Source organism: Callorhinchus milii, unplaced genomic scaffold (genome assembly GCF_018977255.1).
Source record: "Callorhinchus milii isolate IMCB2004 unplaced genomic scaffold, IMCB_Cmil_1.0 Scaffold1, whole genome shotgun sequence".
NCBI classification, from domain to species: domain Eukaryota; kingdom Metazoa; phylum Chordata; class Chondrichthyes; order Chimaeriformes; family Callorhinchidae; genus Callorhinchus; species Callorhinchus milii.
In genome coordinates, this window is record NW_024704742.1 from 122876390 (window position 1) to 122899964 (window position 23575).

Genomic DNA, 23575 nt, shown 5'->3' on the forward strand with positions numbered 1-23575 from the left:
TCCCAGCAGTCTGATAGAATCAAAGGGTTGTTAGGACACTGGACCTAAACAATACTCAATAATATTGTATCATACCTCATGGCTATGTGGAGTGTAGGGTATTCCCTGGTGAAAACACAGATTATATCAGAGGAGTTTTTGCTTCTGTCCAAAGTGGAGCACTTCTTAGATCTCAGTTGGCAGAAAACAAGATCATCTATTTTTTTTTAAATGAAACCTATTGAAAGCTGTGATTAAAAAAAGGAGAAAGAGTAGATGGCAATAAATGGAGAATAAGAGTAATCTACAATTATAATTCAGTGGTAACTGGAAGAGAAAAAGATAATTTTGCAAACAGGTTTTGCATGAGTCAATAGTTGAAAGCAGAAAAATGAATAAAACACTGACATTGGAAATTCAAAATTAAAAGGGAAAAACTGGTTCATTCAGCGCCTGACAGGGAAAGGCAGTTAAATATTCCAAGTAGCATCCCTGCACCAGAAACATTCGCCAATTTTTATCTTTTAGATGGAAATTTAAGCATTCCTGTTTTTACTGTCTCCTTGTCTACAGAAATGTATTGCACGATGATACCACTTCTCATTCAGCAATGAACGGCATCTTAAGAAACCTTTTGCATCCAATTCATGCTGTCTTTTTTAATACAAAGTCTTCCTGTGTATCATGTTAAAGTGCATCTAAAGTTAATGATTTGCTGTCCCCTAATGGTAGCATTTAGTATAAAGATTTTATATTTACCTATACATTTCCTTAAACTGTATGAATTAAAAATGTTACATTTAATTTCCTCTAAACATGGACTTTGTATAAGATTTATTTTAATTTATTTAAGTAAGGGGTAGAGAGAGAGAGGGAAAGAGAAAGGGGAGAGCAGAGAGAAAGAAGAGAAGATAGAATGCGATTTAGAGAGTGGTAGCACTCTCACCTCTGAGAAGGTTGTGGGTTCAAGCCCCATGTCAGGACATGGAATACATAGTCTAAGTTGACACTCCAATGCAGTGCTGGAGGTGCCTTCCTTCAGATGAGACGTTAAAACTGAGGTCCCGTCTGGCTGTTCAGGTGGGCATTAAACATCCCGCGGCACTATTCGAAAAGAGCAGGGAGTTAGTTTCTGCCGGTTCCCTGGCCAACAATCCCCCCAAACAATATTAGTCACTCACTCCATGGCTGTTTGTGGGACATTGCTGCACACAAAATTGACGACTGCATTCACCCACAAATGCAGTCACACCACTTTACTGTGCACTATGTCACGTGAAGCGCTTTGAGATGTCTCTATTATTATGAAAGGGAGAGAGAGGAGAGAAGACGACGACAACAACAACAAATTACATTTGCATAGCATCTTTCACGTCAAGAGGATGTCCCAAGGCCCAGAGATCTGCAGTGGGTGCAGGAAAGAGAGAGTGCGAGAAGAAGACAGTGGGGAAAGAGCGAATGGCGGAGAGAGGCGAGGAGAGGGGACACTTTGCCATTAAGTCCGAAACTGAAAACATTACATGGAGAAATTATGCGGTTAGGGAACCAGCTGCACTCTAAACCCAAAGCTCATCACTCCCCAATGCTTCTATATCTAAAGCTGAAATAAAGAGAGGTGATAGAGCACATAAATGAAGACATAGAAAATATATGTGGTTTAAAAAACATCAACTTCCATAACGGTCTGAGTGTGCAGTAATATCCTGTCAGGAGCGAGAACTCCCCCAAGTGGTGGGTGGAAGAATCCCTAGCGTTATGGAGCCCTGTAACTCAGCGGTTAGAGCACTCGCCTCGCAAGCAAGAGGACCCGGGTTCGATTCCCAGCAGGACGAAACGTTAAGCAAGCTTCCTTACTCGACACGCACGCCTCTGTTTATCTAGCAGTAAGTAGGAACCCGGTTGTTACTTGATAGGCAGATCGCTTTTACGGGGTAATAATCCCTCTCCAAAAAATAACAACAATTTGGTCACTCAATCCACAACTGTTTATGGAACACTGCTGTGTGCAATTGGCTGCCGTGTTTCACCCACAACATATACAGTCACTACACTTTACAATATATTCTGTGAAGCGCTTTGAGACGTATCGAAGAAGTGATAAGGCGCTATATCAAATGCAAGGGTTATTATTATTATTATTTTTAAGTAACCTGGAAAGCTAGGAGCAGAGACTTCACAAGTCTCTGTGAGCCTGAGAATATTCCATACAATTGAGGGCATTTCCTCAAAGCTACCATACCAGCCATGTATAAATAATACTAAGGAAGCGAAAGGAGATGTTTAAAAAATATTAAAATTAATAATAATGAAAATAATCCTTATATTTGATATAAAGCCTTATCACATCGATGCAAGGTCTCAAAGCACTTCACAAGGTTTACTGTCAAGTGTAGTGACTGTGAATTTGTTTTTTTGCATGGAAACTACTCTCCCAGGTCTTTGCATTTCAATTAGCTGATAACCCAATGATTGCAGGAGTCACCATCTTTGCCCACAAAATACACAGTTACTACACTTTAAATATATATACATTCTGTGGAAGTGCCTTGAGTCGTCCTCCCATCGTGAAAGGCACTATATCAATGTAAGAACTATTATTATTATTGTTAGCACCTATAAAAAACTCACGTGTGGAGTTGTCCCCAATGGGTAAGTTTATAACAGTGGGTTTATCAGAGCAAAGCAAGTGGAAGGGGTAGATTATTTTCCGGCTGGGGTTGAAAACCTACAGTGTGGCTTGTGCTCCTGTGGAGCTGCACATCTCAGACAGAATAAAGTCTGTTTCAACCACAAAAATACACAGACAATCACTTTACGGTATAAACTTTGAAGTGTTTTGAAATGCCTCAACCACCTGCTAAACCGCTATATCAAATGCAAGGACTATTATTATTATTATTCAGTCAGTGGCTTCAAAATAAATCCAGCTCTGACTCCAGCAGAGCAAACAGTAGCAGTCATCTTCCCCAACAACAACAAAATGACATTTGTAAAGCGCCTTTCATGTCGGGAGGACGTCCCAAGGCGCTGGACAGACAGAGTTACGGACCTAAGCTGAAAGTCGGGGAGGGGGTAGGGCGGAAGGGAAGCAGGGAGATCGAAAGCACGGTCGAAGAGGAGGGTGGGTCTTGAAAGTGGCGAGGGAGGGGGGCGAGACGGAGGGACTGCGGGATAGAGTTCCAGAGGGTGGGTACAGAGAGGTGGAAGGCGAGCAGGATGGTAGGGGATAAGGAGGTCTCAGAGGTAGGGGGGAGCAAGAGCATGGCAGGCTTTGAAGGTGAGGAACTGTATCTTCTGTGTGATGGGAAGCCAATGATGTGAGATCTCCACACCTCAACCCCCACCCCTGCCCTCACCCCCCCCACCCCCCAACCACCATTACTATGCACCTAACCCCGATATCTAATGTCCATCAGATTTGTCTCAAATGCACACTTGAGAGGCAGTTTTACCTACCTCTCTCTAACACTGAAAACACATTTTGAAGTGGAGTCCTGTAGTTCAGTGGTTAGAGCGCTCGCAAGCGAGAGACCTGCATTTGATTCCCAGCAGGGTGAAACGTTGGGCAAGTATCCTTACTCCACACACCTGTTTACCCAGCAGTTAGTAGAAACCCGGTTGTTAGTCGATTGACGGATAGCTTTGCTGAGTGTAATAATCCTTAAAAAAATTGGACACTCAATCCACGATTGTTTGTGGGACCCTACTGTGCGCAATTGGCTGCCGTGTTTCGCCCACAAATATGCAGTCAATTCGCTTTACAGTATATTCTGTGAAGCGTTTTGAGAGATCTCGAAGACGTGATAAGGCGCTATATCAAATGCAAGGATTATTATTATTATTATAAGTGGAGACTGAGCAGACAGACTGGCTGTCCCAGTGTTTGGAGCCTGCAAGTGACACTGCGGTTAAAACAAAATCAAGGCTTATGAAGCTGTAAACCTGTTTACAACACTGATTGGGTTGTTGCAAAATGCTCTTAGGTCAGTATTCCGCCAATATCATGTCCCTTCCACACGCTACATTCTGACTATGAAGTACTTCATCCATAAAATATACACAGGGTAATAACATAATGTCATTCAAACTAGAGAACAAATCGCCGGTATTGATAACCAGCAGATCATTACTATCCTAATAAAGGCTTTAGTTTAGGGAATTGAAGACAAGACTATATTTCCTAATCTGTCCTGGATTATAAATCTTCTCGGAGTCATCTGAACCCCAGGGAAACCCCGTCCCCGCTCTTTTACCATTGGGCCTCCAGCTGAGATCAACAGGCACTGCACAGACCTGAACCTGTGACTTTGCAGTTGGGAACTCCCTCCCTCTAGCCCTCTAAAAAGACTTTATCAGTCTTTAAATCCCACCTTAAAAACCTACCACTTAACCCATGCTTACACTTTCCCCATGCTCCACCCCCTCTTCCCTGGCTCGGCATCTGACGCTGTTTTTGTGAAGCGCTCTGAGACATTACCCTTTGTGAAAGGTACTATAATAATAATCCTTGCATTTGATATAGCGCTTTTCACGTCTTCTAGACGTCTCAAAGCACTTCACAGAATATACTGTAAAATGAATTGACTGTATATTTGTGGGCGAAACGCGGCAGTCAATTGCACACAGCAGTGTCCCACAAACAGTCGTGGATTGAACATGACCAATTTATTATTGTTTTGTTTTAAGTGCAAGTTGTTATTGTAGTCTGTATGGCTCAGTGCTGCACTAAGTGATGTCATTACACAAGAGCCCACCAGGGAGTGAGATGCCAGTTCAATCTAATTCATCAACTTATTCTGCTTCAGAAAAGGATTGGTTACATTTTTCCCAAGTCCAGTCTGTACATTTGTCACTCAGATTACATAAACATCCTGCACCAGACACTGTAATGACAACATTTTGTACACAATAACCAAAATGTACAAGATTTAACAAAACTTAATGGTTAACCCAGGAGAAGGAAGCTGTCGCCATGGTAAATTCGAAGGAACTAAGCCTTTAAATGATAAAGAAAACATCGGTAATTAGTCTTTTGAATAACTGGATGTTTTTCTGCACTTTAAATGGAAGGCATAAATATTGTGCTTATGCCATGGTGCAATGTAATTATAAGATGTATTTCACATCTCAAATCACTTCACAGGATATGCTGAAAAGTGCAGTGACTGCATATTTTATAGATGAATGCGACAGCCAATTTGAGCAAAGCAATGTCCCACAAACAACCATTGACCAATTTATATGTTGGCTGTGACACAGGGAGAAACTTCCGTTTCGTTAACCAGACTAATTGGGTGGCCACGTATGGGGTGGTCAGGTCTGGCTCAGCATAATTACAATGCCAACCTTCTTCAGTGCAAAAAATGCCAATACCGTCATTATAATTATTTGAATTCCATAAGCAGAAGATAGTGAATAAGCTATCTTGTGCTTTCAGGATTCAACCTGAGTCAAAGTGGGTACACCTGGCCACTGAAGGCCAGTAAAGATGGTGAAGTGGGAGGGGGTATGAGGAGAGTGGCTGGCGGGAGTTTACACACGTGTGGACTCGTGGATTTGTGTTTTTTTTTTACAATTTCAGTTTTGGTAAACCGGGGGTTTACTGTAGTTGCGTGTGATCTTCAACAGCTATCTGAACAGGCAGACTGGACCTCAGTTTAATCCACAGGACAATATTGTACCTCCCACAATGCAGCAAACCCTCCAATAATCATTGGAGTGTCAGCCTCGACTATACAAGTTCAAAGTCCCAATGTTGAGCTTGAACCCACAACTTTCCGAGTCAAAGATGAGAGCACTACCAACTGAGCCACACTGACACAGCAGTAGAACATCATAAGATGATCTGCAATTTGAAAGACCTTTGTGGAGAGATGAATTTTCATAATTATTTAATTAGACTCAATAAAATAATCTGACGCATGTGCCTTTTGCAGTCCATCCCACACAGGTATAAACTATCTCCTGTTAAACTATATTAAAATGGCAACGTGTACATACGAGCTGAGTAACTTGGCATTGTTCAAATGGCGATCTTCACTGGAACCGCTCTTTGCTTCTGATGTTTTTTGTACAGTTGAAGGCAGAGAACTTGGCCAAACATCTGGAAGACAAAAAACATATAAATAACAATAATCGTTGTATTTCATATAGCGCCTCATCACATCATTGAAAATTGTCCAAGCGCTTCACAGGGCTTTACTATAAAGTGTATGACTCTGTTTCTCCTAGCAATCTCAGCAGCTAATTTGAACCACAGCCGTGTCCCGCCCCTCCACAGCCGTGCCCCCCCCAAACACAGCTGGCCTCCCCCCACACAGCCGTGCCCCCCCCACACAGCCGTGCCCACCCCACACAGCCGTGCCCACCCCACACAGCCGTGCCCACCCCACACAGCCGTGCCCACCCCACACAGCCGTGCCCACCCCACACAGCCGTGCCCACCCCACACAGCCGTGCCCACCCCACACAGCCGTGCCCACCCCACACAGCCGTGCCCACCCCACACAGCCGTGCCCACCCCACACAGCCGTGCCCCCCCCCCCCCACCCCATAGCCATGAAGGTGAATGACCAATTTTTTATATATATATCTGGTAGATTGTCAGCTTAGATACCGGGAAGAACTCCCTTCCCTTTACAATCCACCTGAACAGACAAACTGGAGCAGCGGTTGCTTCTTGCAAAACTCGATTCCGTGGCCCCTACCAGTGTTAGTGGGTGGATGTCCTGCCCTGGTGCTGTGGCTATTGGCTGGAGGCTGGGCTCGGAGTCCACCTGTCCATCACACCAAGCCCCCGCCCCCCCCCCCGCTATCTCAGGACACGGTGCAATTGAGTGGTTTGCATGTGCCTAATGCCGCTTGTGCAGACAAACCACATATTCTGTTCACTGCAGAGGTAAATGAGTGGAAAATGGAAAAATGGAGATTACATTTGTTCCTCGGCACAAAATGAAGTAACTCAGAGAATGGACGACTTTCCCCCCTTCCTCGTCCAGGGGCGAAGAGCACTAAAGCCAACTGTAGAACCTCAAACAAGTGGTAATAGAAGCATGCCAACATGTGCTCTATCATCCACCAGGTGTAAACCAATACAGGTGCCTTTATAATCAGAGGTGGAGTCTGTAGTTCAGTGGTTAGAGCACTCGCTGCGCAAGCGAGAGACCTGGGTTCGAATCCTGGCAGAGTGAAACCTTGGGTAAGTTTCCTTACTCCACACGCCTGATAATAAACACTCAAGAAACAAAACACAATAATAATTTAGTCACTCAATCCATGACTGCTGTGGCAATTGGCTGCTGAGTTTCACCTACAAAACATAGTCAATTCACTTTACAGTATACAGAGAGAAAAGTGCTATATAAAATGCAAGGATTATTTATTATTATAATCAACAACCAATGAATTGGTCAATTCCATAACTAATAAATCTTTCACTGGTTGAAATTATGCAATTGGGAGCAGATCTGTAATATCCTTTGTGATCATGGTTTCCATGCGGTTTCCATGCAATGCAATATAGACCCCTTGGACAACAACAGTGCAACATAGATTCCTTCTGTCCAAATGCTCATTGAGTTGAAAGCTATTTAATAGTAAAGTGATGCTTCCATACCTGTCTGAATGCTGACATTTGAAGACTTGAGGAATGTTTCACTGTTAAAACAGGTCAGGCTGATGGAGTAAAGTGTCCCAGGCTTCCGGTCCAACAGCTCCAGGCTTCCATTTCTGAAATATTGTTGAAAATTGTGTTGAAATTCAAAGAACAACAGCAAGGATTAGATGCAAAATACACTGAGGTGGGTTTAATAGTGCAGACATTCATGCTTAAACTCTGCAAAGAGGCAAGCTGCAACCCAGTAACAATGGGTTCAACATATAGTTTTTCTGAAATAATAATAATAGTCCTTGCATTTGACTCAGCACCTTATCACGTCATTGAGACATCTCAAAGCATTTCACAGAATATACTGTAAAGTGGATTGACTGTATATTTGTGGGCGAAACGCGGCAGTCAATTGCACACAGCAGTGTCCCACAAACAGTCGTGGATTGAACATGACCAATTTATTTTGTGGGCAAAACGGTGAAATGATGAAAGAGGAGGGAAAAAAAGCCAGCTGGCCACATAAACTATATTGTTACATTTAAACCTCCACCGCCTACCTCCTAATCTGTGCCAAACTCCGCTTGCCTATCAGGCTCCACTGGTTCCCTATCTTTCAAAAGATTGATTTCAAGGACCTTGTCTCACCTCTACATCCCTTCACACCCTAGCTCTGTGATCCTGTCCTAATTCACTCTTTTGCTCATCCCCTCCACTCAGCAAACTTGGGTTTGCTATGCACCCCATCCCACCATTGGTGGCTGAGCCTTCAGCAACTATAACCCCTACCTCTACAACTGCCTCTCTGCACCCCTCCATCTCCTCGCCTTCAAGGCCCTCCATGACCTTGCCCCTTCTCTACCTCTGTGATCTGCTAACCCTATATCAATCTGTCCGCTCCCTCTGCTAAGCAGGCTCTGGTCTGCTCCATGGCCCCGGCGTGCTCCACCATCAGCAGTCGGGCCTTCAGCCTTTCTGCTGAACTCCATCCCACATTCCCTTCGCCTCACTCCCTTCCTTGCCTCTTTCAAGGCACGTGTCAAAACCTCCTCTTTGACCAAGCCTTTGGTCACCCTCTTACCCCCCAGCTTGGGTCCAAATCCCTGACTGTCCAGGCTTTGGGAACGTCCTCCTGCCATGAAAGGCGCTATACAAATGTAATTTTGTATTGTACTGTATCCACTCTAACTCTCACATGAACCTACCTCTTCTCTTTGGACCATGCCTTCTAACACTTCTTCTAATTGGCAGCCTTATTAATTGATCAACCCTGATCCTTCAGTCGTGTGACCACAGTTTCAAATCAAATACCCAATTTATATGTGCGTTAATTACACCCTATTTGCATATTGAGGGCTTAGATCATGTCCATCTCAATCGTGTTCCAGTTATGTCAGCATAAGCTTATAAGCAGCTCTGTAAGTACCAGAAGCCATCTTGTTGTTCTCCTCTGAACCCTCCCTTCATGTCCTTTTGAAGTTAAGCTGCTAAAAGTGTAGATGCGACTCTTTAATCCTGCTGTGCTTTCCCAGTCTATTTTACTCCAGTTCTCTCTTGCTACTTGGCTCAGACACTATTTGACAGGCAGATGTCTTGATTGAATAACCAGGAAAATTAGGTTCCTCAGACAGAACCTCATGTACCTGAGGGCCTGATATCAAACTTCGTGGCTTTGCCAAGATCAAGCTTCTGTGTTGATAGTATGATGGGACTGTACAATGCAGCCTGTCAGGATTGAACAATGTGGGTTGTAATTTTTGATTGATATTAATAATTAAGCTAGTTTATCTTTGAGGACCGTAGAGAAATGTCAGCAGTGTTTAACTTTCTTGTCCCTGACCTTTATTTGGTATGTTTGATTCTTACATTCTCTATGACCCCCCTCCAGGGCAAAGTAACTGAATTGAAAAAAAGAGTTTTAATATCCCATCCAACAACCTCCCAGATTCAAATTGGTCACTCACTTCATGGCTGTTTGTGGGACACTGATGTTTGCAAAGTGAATGATCAATTTTATTTGGGGAATTGTTGGCCAGGACACTGGAAGAAACTCCCTTCTATCATCGAATAATGCTATAGTGTCTTTAATGACCACCCGAACAGGCAGGTGGGATCTCAATTTAATATCTTAACCAAAGGATAGCACCTCCGACAATGCAGCACACACAGTATTGGAGTGTCAGCCTAAACTATGGGCTCAAAGTCCCGACAAGGGGATTGAACCCATAACCTTTTGACTCAGGAGAGAGCATAACCAACTCACCAGGTTGTAATTCGCATGGAAAACTCTACTGTAGGAGCTGGAACTATCTTCAATAGAAAGTTTTAAAAATGTAACAATAATCCTTACATTTAACAGATCGCCTTTCACAGCGTGAAGATGTCTCAAAGCACTTCACTGAATATACTGCAAAGTGTAGTGACTGCATTTTATGGGCGAACGAGGCAATTAATTTACATACAACAATGTCACACAAACAGGCATGAAGTGTATGACCAATTTTGTTTGGCAGATTGTGTGAGATTACACAAATCAGTTCATGGCATCTGAAAAATCATTTCACTGTTGAAAAATTCAAGAACGCAAACAGCATGGAAATCCCTGGAGCAATCCCATTAATATTCTGCTGGAAAATGAAAATGCCAATTTACGTACCCTGTAAAAATGGATTTTATTTCATTATTGTTTGAGCGCTGGAGGTGATATTTTGTAATATATGGTGAGACATATATTACAAAACTAGTTGAAGCCAGTCTTAAAAAGGATATTAGGGTAAACTTTGCAACAAAATAAACATGTCGGAACAAATTAAAAAAGGGATTCAAAAATATGTTATTTTGATTGATCATGGAAAATTATCCCCATCATAAACTGTATCTATTTATTTATCTAATGAAGTGAATTAACCATGGGTAAAATGTTACGGTGTCAGTGTGGCACTGATGGCAGCTCTTGTCGTAAGTGCCGTCCTTCAGATGAGATATTAAAGTGAGGTCCTGTCCTGTCTGAAAATTCAGGTGGGTTTCTTCTGACTCCATCTCGCTTGGCGCTTGTTCATTTTACATCCACATTCCCCCCATTCTGCACTCATAGCTCAAGTGACATAACCTATATAAATAAATCTGCAATATCTGGGGTCATACAAGGCCTAGATCATGTCCCCCTGAAGATCACCTTTTCTCCTTTATATTGCCGTACCTCATCGAAACTTCTCAAAATTCTTGACAGTTGAACATAGCACAGTCCCACAGACCTGAGGTGAATGACCAATTGATTAACGAGTTCAGTTCTATGCAACTCTCTTCAGAAAGCAGTCTGCTGGAAACACACCAACTGAACACACCAGACCAGAATCTGGTCAGCTTCGGTCTACAATGCAGTTATGTTGTTCCACGAATGGTGTCTTTTCTAGTTATGGATATTGGACCTTATTGGTTTATTTTGTCTAAGATAACAGCCTTGTTGTTAATCCTATTGAAATATTCATCAATTTCTTGTTCCTCTCACACTCTGTCATTAGAGCTGACCTCAGATAACCTCAGAGTAGAAGAGGAACAAGAAATTGATGAATATTACAATAACATTAACATGTTAGTGACAATAAATCAGGGCAACCAATGAACCAATCCTATTGCAAACAGGACATCCCGATCTCTACACCCTCTCCCAAAGACCAGAGATTACAATGATCCTATGACTAATTGCATCCTCCCCCATTGCTCGGGTGCACGTGTTTTATCTGGGCAAATGCCTTGTAAATAGGGTTACTCTAAGGCCAAATAATCAAGGATGGCTCAGTATGTGTGGTGTTTAAAAAAGGGAGGATCTTTTTCTAAACATACTTAAATGTAAAGATAACTCTTTATTCGTTCAATCCATGTCTAGGAAATAAAAAAAATTCTAAACAGAGCAGAGTATTACTGTAATAAAAACACAACGCATTATAAAACTGCACTTCATTATCTTATCCTAGTACAATAATCCAGTCTAGTCAAATATTATCTCAAATGACACTCAAATGACATGTGGCATTCCTCCGATTTGCTCTGGGACCTAAGCGTCCCATTCCAAAGCGCTCTGGGATGCCGCCCAGCGTGGAGGACGCTATATAAATGCAAGTTGTTGTTGTTGATTTCTGCAATCTGACAGTTTTAAGGGTATTTCTTAATTCTAACTCAAGTAAAGAGAGATAATGGGGTACAGAAGCGTTTCTGTGTTTTACCTGGGCAGTAAAATAATTTCATCTTCTTTACTTCCTTTCACAAAGACAAAAAGAACGCATTCAGATATGGACCAAAGATGTGAATCCCACTCAACGTAAAGGGTGGTCGAGTTTTTCACCTTCACCTCCATATCAACGTGAGCTCCCACAACATCTAGAATAAAGAGAGTTCAAGTTAATCACACAGGTCAACAGCAATCCCAGATTCTATAACAGCCAATAAAGATAATAGAACTTTTGTAAAAAATCACTAATACTTTAACTAACTGCTGACTTAGTTAATCACTTCTGATCAAGACAAACTTGCACAAAACTCAAATTCCCACGTTTCTCCACCATCTCTATTGCATTTGATATAATAATAACAATCCTTACATTTGATATAGCGCCTTATCACGTCTGTAAAACGTCTCAAAGCACTTCACAGAATATACTGTAAAGTGAATTGAATGTATATTTTTTGGTCGGCGAAACTTTTGTGAGCAAAACGCCTGTCTCTAGGTCAATCTGGATTTCTTTACTGATTCACAGCGACTTAAATGGAGCATTTACAGTCTACAAATGATGCAATTGCACACATTTGAAGTGATATTTTTTCACGACAGCAATTCGAATTTCCAAAGCACCTTTCATGTGGAGCAGCATCTCGGAACGCTGAATAATGGCGGAGTTTGATGCTGATTCAAGGAGGAAGTGAGGTGAAGAGGAAAGTCTTCACTTGCGATTTGTAGAGAGGTAAAGAGGGGGAAGCCAACCGGAGGGATTATGAATGTACAATTAGGAATGTACTGATTTTACAGAACTAAGATCAGAGTTATTGTTTGTATTTGCAAATGTGTTCTTTGTGCTAATTTTCTCTTCAGTATTCTGGTGCTGCTTTGCTCAGCACATGTCCTCACTTTTTTTTAATACCCACTTTTCACCACCAGGTGGAGCAGTTACATTCCTGAAACCAATCGCCTGTGGTCGCGGTCCCGATTTCATCCACTTGGTGGCGCTGCGCCGACCCGGATTCACACCGCAGTTTACTGCACAGCGCCACCCAGTGGATGAAATGTGGCGGCCCAAAGAGCGAGATACAAACACAGAAGCTGCTTCAATGCCTTCCCAGTGGCATAAAACAGCTAAAGCAACAATTCACTGCCAGTGGAATTTTGTGCCGATGGTAGATAGATAATTGTTCGGGGAGGACAAGCTTGCACGGCTATGGGGAGAGAGCAGGGGAGTGGGATTGATTTGGATATTTCCTTTCAAAGAGCCGGCACAGGCGGGATGGGCAGAATGGCCTCCTTCTGTGCTGTATAATTCTATAGTTGTTGTCCATGTTCTCTGAATCTTCTCTTCACTTAACTTCAGTCAGTCTGTGACAGCCTGACTGTCACAGTTGGTAACTCTCTAGCTCGGAGTCAGATTTTTTTTTTGCTCAACCTGACATTATGACATTATGCAGAAACCCACCACTTGCTTATGAGTATCCAAAACAAACAGAGCTCCAGGCATCCATTTCCTACACTTGGAAATTCTAGGGAATCAGGAAACAATGGTGAGATTACTCCAAACTTGAGTTTATAACTTCTGCAAATTGTAGGGATGGGGAGAAGAGGTTTGAAAGAATTAAAGAGGTTCAATCAACTTTGAAACCAATCTTCATTGCAAGTGACCAGTTGAGTAAATTGTGACTATGTTTAGAAGAACATGAAGTTTAAATCAGAAATCTCTTTATGTAGATCCACCCTCAAGATCTGCATGGACATTTGGCACCATGTTTTGTATGCCTTTCATACTCTACACAAATGTAAGATACAGATCCTCAGAAGCCACTAATAGTTGACAATATTTACTGCTACAAATGAAAGAAGTAGTTTACTACAGGGAAATTCCTTTGTAACAGTCATCTGTGTCCAATTTCTCAGCAGTTGAATTATAAGTGAGGCACAAAAAATAGCCAACTTCCAGATTGTAAGGTTACCGTTGATGTCACCTCCTGCTCACTGGATGCTTTCACAACAAGCTCTGCTGATGTAACTTCCTGCTAATGGTGCGAGAAACATCAGTGATATCATTTCCTTCACAAAGTTTGTATGCATAGTGTTCAGGAAGCGACATCATCATTGACACTTATTACACAAACATTAACAACAACAAATTACATTTGTATAGCGCCTTTCACATCGGGAGGAGGTCCCAAGGGGCTAGACAATCAGCTTGGACCTGAGCTGGGGGTTGGGATTGGTGAGGGGTGGAGGGCAAGGGGGAGAAAGGAGGGTAGTCAAAGGCACGGTCGATGAGGAAGGTCTTGAGATGGGCCTTGAAGGAGGCAAGGGAGGGGGCAAGGTGAAGGGACTGCGGGATGGAGTTCCAAACAGTGGGGGCAGAGAGGCTGAAGGCTCGACAGCCTATGGTGGGGTGGGCCAAATGGGGTACAGGGGTAAGTGGGGAGGAAGGCTGTGGAGGGCTTTGAAGATGAGGACGAAGATTTTGAACTCTATCCTCTGGGGGGTGGGGAGCCAGTGAAACCAGGCAAGTATGGGGTGATAAGGGTCACGGAGCCTGGTACAGGAGAGGACATGAGTTGCAGAGTTCAGGATAATCTGCAGATTGTGGAGGGAAGAGTTGGGAAGGCCGACAAGCAGGGAGTTAGTGTAGTCGAGCCTAGAAATGAAGAATACGAACAAAGTCCACAATGCAAATGAAGTATATGAGCAGTGACTGATGACCCAGAAATCAGCCATTTTTTAGGCAAAGTTAGTGCAGGCACATACAATACCTGTACTAGCCTATAACTGTGGCAGTGCTGTGTCAAAGGGCACTGTAACAATAACTAGCATTTATATAGCACCCTCCATGCAGTGTAGCTTCTCAGAGCACTTAACAGTGGCGGAGCCTGACTCTGAGCCTGGGGGAGGTGGGGGGTAACCCCATTCCCCTGCATCTGATTTTGAGATGCAGACATTAGAGATACTGTGTTTGCTATTCAGTTTAATATTACAACCAAGTTATGTTACTTGTAAATAATTTGCATGACTTTTGTTCGTAAGAAAAAATCCTGGATTAAAAAGGACATTATAAAGAGCGAGACAGATTTTTTAAAAAAAGTTGCAAATGTCAGATGTGGCTAAGCAGAAAGAGCTGATTGTTAGACATCTGGGCACCATTAACGGTTTGTGAACTTAAATTGAAGACGTACAGCCAAAGATGGATGCTGTAACCACATATTGATGCACAAAGTAGTCTGCTTTTATCATAATTTGCAACTCTGACTTGTTCCCATGTATGTATTCCTCCATACAGTATAGTGAGGCGGGCAGTCAGTTATTGATTTTCTTTTTTGATCAACAGGTGTCTGTCATGTGTAGAAATCCATCACCGTGTCCAAACATATCCAAACCAGACAGAGTTCCACGTATGGCAGCTACACATGAAAATTCGCATTGGCTATAAGAGTGCTTAAAGGATTGTAACATATGATAACAATGTATGTCAGTAATAATAATAATGCTTGGATTTGATAGAGCGCCTTATCACGTCCATTGAGACGTCTCAAAGCGCTTCACAGAATGTACTGTAAAGTACTGTAATTTTGCTGTTAATGCAGCAGTCGGTTTGCGAACAGTAATGTCCCACAAATACCCACAGTGACAAAAAGCAATGCCCATTACTTTTTATTATGCATCCAATTTTCAAAGTCAAACAGTCTATTTTTATGAGGCTAAACAATTACTTTGTCCACTAAAATCTATTCAGACCATAAATTAGCTGCCTGTATAATAATTTTCCCCAAACACAGTGTCTGATTGTTCTGGTCACATAATACCTTTTTTTAAATATAAAAAAGGCCAAAATGCAAATGTGATAGAAATTCCAAATGTAAGTTGTTAGTTAATAGCACACATTAATGCATGCAATCAGTTTACCTCCAGGTTTTGTTTACTACAGTACGTTACACTGCAGTTTACTTCCAAGGTTTTGGTAACTATAGTAGGTTGTACTGTAGTTTACCTGCAGGTTTTTGTAACCAGTGTAAGTTACACTAGTTACCTGCAGGATTTAGGAACTACAATAAATTACACTTGATCCAATTAATGTTGCATGAACTTAAACCAAACCAAAGTTATATGCAGTAGTTGCTGAGCAATGATGAGCTGAGAGCAGTCAGACAGGAAGAGGCGCTGTGTTTGCCTCTCATTGGCAATGAAATGAGGGACCTGAGTGGAGGCTGTGCGAGTCCATCACTGCGGGAGCTCAGCACAGAGGCTGGTCCTCAGCTCGGGGTGACTCAGTCATCTCAGAGACACCGACCTGGTTATTGTATAATTAGGGCTAATCTCACCTTCACCGCCTGCAGTGATGTGTCCCAGAGAGAGGAGGAGGAGGCTCAGGCTCTTGGCTGGGGCTGGGCACTGCCTCCTGGGCACAGCTCCCTCCCTCCCCATCACCTCCCGGGCTCGGGCTCGCAGTCAGCACTCAGTGAGGGAGGCGGACCCACAGCCTGAGCCGCCCAATGTGATACTGAAGCCAAGTCCAGGAGGTCACAACCTGAACAGAGATGCAGTTATAGCCAGAAAACTTAGGCTGGAAAACAAAGAATGGAATTTAATGCCCATTAAACCACCCCTTCCACTGACCCTGTCTAATAGTTTGAAGGATGAAACCCTTTAATCTACAAGGAAAGGTGATGTATAAATGTCCCCCCCCCCCCCCCCCCCCCAAATCAGCACAACTCTCTGCACAAATCTGCATTATTCCACTAAGGTTTCCACATATAATAATAATAATCCTTGCATTTGATATAGCGCTTTTCATGTCGGGAGGACGTCCCAACGCGCTTCACAGAACACACTGTAAAGTGAATTGACTGTATATTTGTGGGCTAACGCGGCAGCGAATTGCGCACAGCAATGTCCCACAAACAGTCATGGATTGAAAATGACCAATTTATTATTGTTTTTGGAGGGATTATTATTAGGCTCTGTGCGGAGTAAAGAAACTTGCCCAAGGTTTCGCCCTGACCTGCCGGGAATTGAACTCCGGTCTCTCGCTTGCAAAGCGAGTGCTCTAACCACTGAGCTACAGGAAGGATTATTACCCCCCGAAAGCAATCTGCCAATCGACTAACAATCAAGTTCCTACTTACTGCTTGGTAAACAGATGTGTGGAATGGTACTCAAATGGCACCAAAATCTATCTCTACTTTTATTCTTGATCCCAGGATCACTGGTGTTCTGAGAGTTTGTCAGATATCAAGCCTTGGAAGAGTTGAGAGTCTAAACATGCACAAGATGGAAGCCATCTTCCTCACTTACAACTTAGATTACCTCGACCTACCCAGCTTCTCTTAAACTCAATGAACCTGTAGGCAACCCTGGAATTTGATTTGATCTTCAGCTCTTTTCTGCATCTTCACCCGCATCACCCTACTCTATCAGGTCAGGCAGAATCTATGGAGAAAGGAAAGTGAGTCAATGTTTCGGGTCCACGACCCTTCTTTAGAACTGAGTTCTGTTGAAGGGTCGTGGACTGAAACGTTGACTCACTTTCCTTTCTCCATAGATGCTGCCTGACCTGCTGAATGTTCCCAGCGACTTCTGTATTTGTTTCAGATTTCCAGCATCTGGAGTATTTTGCATTTTGTTCACTCTCCTCTATCGCTAACTCGATCCGAACTCTGCCAAAACTTTCATTTACACCTTCATTACCTCCAGACTTGATTTTCTGAATGTCTTCCTCACTGGCCTTCCAGCTCCAACTTATCCCAAACCCACCCACATCCTTACCCATGTAAAATACCCTTCCCCCATCTCCCAGCAGATTCACTTCAAGATCCTCAGCTCAAAACCCTAGACATTCTTGTATCTCTCTACCTTTGTGATCTCTTACCTAATTATTTTGTCACCCCTCCGTTCAGCAAACTCTGACCTGTTGCTTGCTCCCCTCCTCCCCACCACCACCACCCTCAGCAGCTATAGCCTTCAGCCTATCCTCTGAAATTCTTTCCATCCCCTCACAGCCGCTCTATCAGTCTTCAAACAAATCAAAAAACCTACTTCTTCGACTGTGTCTACATTTTCAAAAAGAGAAGGGTGTTCCTCCCAGTGTCCAAGCCAAATATTGCTCCAATAATTGGCATTCATTCATTGGATGTTTACAGGACCTGAGTGCAATATTGGATGTTCCATTTGCCTACAAATATAGTCACTACAGTTGTCAGCAATATACCACTGAAGCACTTTGATAAGTACTTTATTTAATGCATTACTATAAGCCCTTTATTTACTCCTGCCATGCATACTTTTATCAAGTTACCAGTGGTACGCCAGGTTCATCTTCTGTGTTATGTGATCTATTGTGAGCTTCCGTTCCATCAGTTTAGCTTGTATTCCATTCCCCCAGACTCGCCACTTTGTGATTTGATGAAAAATAATGGAACAAGTTATTCATGTTCCAATGAGAAAGACAGTGAATTTTACAATTAGTTTGCAAAAGCAGGATAAGATAAAATAACAAGAGGAAATCAGTCAGCCCTTAGCACAATCAGCAGGTTTTCCTGTTATGTGCTCTTTTAAAAATATGATGGAAGGGCAGCCCTGATGGAGTAGTGGATAGTGCTGTAAATTGCAGACCGGGAGCTCACTGGTCTCTATTTGGGCTGCATGGAGAGGTTAAATTTAACTGGGCCTTCCCAGGGTTAGGGAAATTAAAATCAGTCGAGTTTATTTGTCCCTGCCTCAATCCTCTGCCTCACTCTTTATCTTTAAATTCCACCTTAAAACCTACTTCTTCAACTGTGCTTTTGGTCACCTTCCCCTTCCAACCCTACCACTATCCAGCAATCCGAGACCCTAACGTGAAGGCTGACCAGGTAGTACTTCTGTGTGCAAGAGAAATGAGACTAGGCTACAACACCCACTACAGCCAAGTGACACGTGTGTATTGAAAAGCAAATAGCACCTCAGAACCACACCCAAGCCAGGGATGAGGTGCAGAAGCTTGGGAGAGAATTAGAAAATTAATTGAACACACTAAAATGCTTTTAAAAAAATAAGACAAAATTTGTATTGGCATATTTAGACAGTGCAAAACATCTTGGGAACTGCACTAAATAAAATTTTCCAATGTATTCTGTTACTATTAACATCATAATTATGAGATTCTACTTGCACACTTAAAAAGCTTATTTAAATAGTTCTCTTATAATACATTATTTGGTAATGTTGGCATCAAACAATGATATCACCAGAGAACCTATTAGTTTTGCAACATGCTTGTCTATCTTTCTAAATTAATGTAATAAAACCTTCTGACTGAGAAAGACTGGACCAACTGAGCCAAGTTGACACCTATTAAATCAGATGCAATTATTATTTTTGCTTGGTCAGACTGAAATGTGTATTAATCGAAATATTCTGCTCATGAAAAGCAACATCTTTTGAAGTTGTAGAATACTTTTGATGATTTGATTTGCTTGATGCAATTTATTATTATGAAAAATAGTGAATTAGCTTTTTTTGCAACGTAAGGCAAAGAACAGCATTTTGTAAGTCTACAATTAAATATAAAATTCTATTTCATTGGGAATGCAATTTTGAATAATCCTAATGCACATCTAATTTAGTTTTAATTATCAAACTTTGATTAAAAATTATTTCATATGGAAATAATAAATATCATCTCAAATTACATTAACAGAATTTAGGTTTAGAGATGTGGAAAAAGCCAATTTTATAATAAGATTGGCCTCACCGATCTTTTGATTCAACACGAGGTGACTGCACTCAAATACCCTTATAAGCAGCACAAAATCTTACAAACACTGAAATACATGGATGTGAAACATTTACAATCCAGTCCTAGATTTTAAACCTATTTTCATAAAATGAGAATAATAACTACCCAAATGCACCCACACAAACCAAAACTCTTAACAAGTACCGAGGACCTGGGTTCGATTCCAGGGGAGGGTGAAACATTAGGCAAGTTTCCTTACTCCACACCACTCTATGTACCCAGCAGTAAGTAGGAACCCGACTGTTAAGGTCAATTGGAAGATCACTTTTTCAGGGGTAATAACCCCTTCAAAAAATAAATAACAACAGCAAATAATGATTTGGTCACTCAATTTACAATTGTTTGTGAGACAATGCTGTGAAGTGCTTTGAGACATCTCGAAGACATGATTAGGCGCGATATCAAATGCAAGGTTTATTAATATTTCTGTGTAAAAGAAAGCAGTGGCTTGATTTTAAAAATTAAATTAAAAGATGTTTCAAATATTTTTGCGCCATATTCATATCACACATGGTGTAGGTGAGGTACTAATATGTGGGCCAGACCAGAAATAACACAAGTACTTATTTATTATTACTTGCTTACTCATTCTCAGACAATAACTTTCTCTCAACTCTGCCAAAGATGCGTCATCTCTTCCTGAAACATCTTAACCCTCTTCTTTGCAAATCCATTGTGTGATGCAGCACCCAAGTCTTATTTGTCACTGCTACATCAGCTGAAGCTGATTTTCTAGTTTTATTTTTTTGCAACTCCCAATACAATCAATATATATTGTGTGTCAGTAATAAGAGTAGATTCCTTCCCACGAATGGTTCAATTGATAAGGATATTCAGAACCATAGAAATTGACCACACAGTAGAAGGATGTTTGGTCCCTTGTGAATTCAAAGCTTCTGTCCCGACTTTAAACTGAACCATACACACCTGGAAGGTCTCTGGTTGTGCTGAGTTGGCTGATCTCTGCTGGGTTGGAAGAATGAGTGCTAGAATTGGCCTGTTAAGGGGTAGGGGAGGGAATAAAGACTCCAAACAAGGTCTTGGTTGTTAGACAGTATCCCTGCTGAAAACACCACATTTGTGCATTTGATGGGCGAGGACACGATTGTTGGCTAGAGTTATATCCCCAATATAAACACTAACATCAAGAATTCAGCACCTGGATTACGATCATGACCTTAGTTGGTGTGTTTCTTTTAACACCCCCACCCCCTTAACGGGAGTAACTAAGGCGAGTTCTAGCTAAAATAGCAGCTTGGTAACATATTAGAGGGTGACGAGCATTTTGGGATTAGCAAATACCTTCTGGAGAAATGGGATAAGTATTAAGTATAATGCTAGAGTAACCAACGACTAAGGGTGTTGTAATAAAAGTAAAATGTGAGGCCATATACAAGAAGTTAAACGTCGGGAGGAAGAGCAAGAAAGTCTACAGTCTCTTCAATGGGATATGATTTGAGGCAATCAAAGCTTAAACACTGGAAACTAAAGGAAAGACATCAATAAAAGTAATGTTTTCCCTAACACACATATTCTCAGTTTTAACATCAACCTGGAAAGCATTCTGCCAAAGGTGAGGATTATCATACTTTTTCAATTGAACCACAAAATATGCAGTCAATTCACTTTACAGTATATTCTGCGAATGACTGAGATGTTTCGATGACATGAGCCATTACATCAAATGCACAAATTAGAACCACTGTATTCTCACAGAGGGCGCGAGAATACACATAACTGAAAAGGATTAATGCGCAAGCCATCACAAATGCCTGAGGCATGCAATTTACAAGCTTAGTGCTTCTGAAAAAAATGATTCAAATGCTGTCAGATGAAAATATAGAATCATAAAAGACAAAAAATTACTTCAAAGACTAGAACTACTCAGAACAGAATTGCGTGGGTTGCAGTTTGCAAAACTATACAGAGCACAGCAGGAAGTCCTACAAATTCAGAAGATAGTGCTTGGCAATTCATCCACATTAAGAGAGTGTTTCCATTAGATTCCAAATTATACACAAAGCCACCAACACTGTCCAGATGCAGTTTGGATTTTGCACTGGACAAAGTCACCATTTTACATAAAGAAAACGGGATTTTAAATCTCAAAAATAATTTTCAGACAGCTGGTACACCCAAACGAACAAAATAAAATATTTATTCCGATAGGACAAATCTGTAAGGCAATCATAAAACGTGGAAGTAATTGTGCAAAATTTCTTAAACTGAAATTTTCACCAAACGTGAATGGACTTTATTATTTGGGAGTCGTGCTGGAAGAGCTAGGTTTATAATCTGTGGAAAGATCCATTACCCAGATAAATGTGTGACACACAAAACTGAACAGAGATATTTAACCTGTTTTCCAATAATTGGCTACCATTTTGATTGATCTAAAGGCACAACTGTATTGGCTTAAGAGCAATGTTTTTAAACTCTTCAACAGAAGCAGAAACCACTGATACAAGTCAGATTGGAATGGTCACATAAAACAGTTCAGCATGTATTTTTAAACTACATGCGATCGGAATGAATCACATCCTTGGAAGCATTTTAAGTTTCACAGTCACAATGTATTAGGTTTCAAGTTCCCTTGGCAAAGTAATAGGGGCTATCCTGAATTGGCCCAATAAAGCAGGCATTAGATTTGCATTAGCATAAACTCCAGCAATAGTTCTGGCACAAAGTAAGACCAGCATCAAACTTGCTGCAAATCCAGTTTTTATTCCATGTAGTGAACAGATCCAGCAACTGTGATCATAACCTCTTTGCAAGACTTGTAAATAAACTACTTTTATCAAAATAATCTTTTGTCAGTTTCCAATAGTTTGTTTTTACAGTCCACCCTGAATATCAAGGCTGCATGTAGCTGAAATAAATTTCTTGATCTCAGATTTTTTTTCTTTCTGTAAATTTAAGAAGAAAAATGTGATGATAAAAAAAGTCAACTTCCTAAACAATAACTACAAATGGTTAAAAAAGCAATTAACTTTGAGAAAGAAGTGGAACAGTAAAGAGCACTCAAGTATAGGCAATGAAAACAGTGCACCTTCCTCCACTTTTCACATGCTACATTGCCTGGTTTTGCACAGACAGAAGACTTGCAGAGTCCTATTTTGGTAATGAATATGATTCAGCAAGCAGGATACTGACGTTTCAAATTGCTGTTTCTCAGTGAATGGAACAATTTTAAGTCAAAAGCTCCATGGAACAATACACAATTTGAACTTCAATTCGGTTTATTAGATCTGTGAATTATCCCATGATCAATAAATTTTTTCACATTGTAGTAATGTTTCCTCTGATCAGCAGTGATGAAGCAGATCAATGCCAAATCCAACTGAAATCCTCATTACTACAAAAGGCCATTACAAAGCATAAAAGCAAAGTTCAAATTAGGCCAAGTTCAACAGTCTGTTTTCTTGAATAAAGAAGTCCTCTCAAATTTCTTCTGGTGGGATACTGTACTGCTTTCAATCCTGTTTATGTTTTGGCAGTTTTCCCACATTGAGAATTATTATATCGAAATAATTTTCTGTCTTTCTTTAAGCTCTCACACATCATCATCGTCAGATGTATCACTGCTGCTCGTCTCAGTGTCATCATTAACAACAGTGGGTTTATAAGTGTTCTTCCATGTACTAAACCTCAAGTTGTAACTTAGGCCGTTTTTCAAAAGACCGTTTTTTCGAAGACCATTTTTCTGCAGCTGAAATTAAAAAAAATTTTGAATTAAAAAACACAATTGAATTCAGAGAACACTAAGTTTCAACAACAGATTTCTCAAATACTTTTAGTCAGCAAATATAATAATAATCCTTGCATTTGATATTGCGCCTTAACATGTCTTTGAGACGTCTCAAAGCGCTTCATAGAATATTGTAAAGTGAATTGACTGCGAATTTTGTGGGCAAAATGCAGGGGCCAATTGAGCACAGTGGTGTCCCACAAATAGTTATGGAATGAGTGACCACATTTTTTT

General features: G+C 41.3%; 2 protein-coding genes across 3 annotated transcripts in view; both read right to left on the reverse strand.

Annotated features, from left to right (window-relative positions):
• Positions 1–16248, reverse strand: part of LOC103177813 — a 30595-nt gene extending 14347 nt beyond the window's left edge. Inside the window, exons 1-4 of the mRNA XM_007892163.2 lie at positions 16139–16248; positions 11809–11962; positions 7595–7707; positions 5980–6082 (exon numbers count right to left, since the gene is read on the reverse strand). Coding sequence (XP_007890354.1) covers positions 5980–6082; positions 7595–7707; positions 11809–11962; positions 16139–16241 — 473 coding nt within the window. The 5' untranslated portion in view covers positions 16242–16248. The remainder of the gene's footprint in view (positions 1–5979; positions 6083–7594; positions 7708–11808; positions 11963–16138) is intronic.
• A 6566-nt stretch (positions 16249–22814) lies between these two features.
• The window catches only part of LOC103177814 (vasculin), a 32363-nt gene continuing 31602 nt past the window's right edge, over positions 22815–23575 (reverse strand). For both annotated transcript variants that reach the window (XM_007892165.2, XM_007892164.2), the window contains one exon: positions 22815–23302. In XM_007892165.2, the coding sequence (XP_007890356.1) occupies positions 23147–23302 (156 nt within the window). In that variant the 3' untranslated portion in view covers positions 22815–23146. The remainder of the gene's footprint in view (positions 23303–23575) is intronic.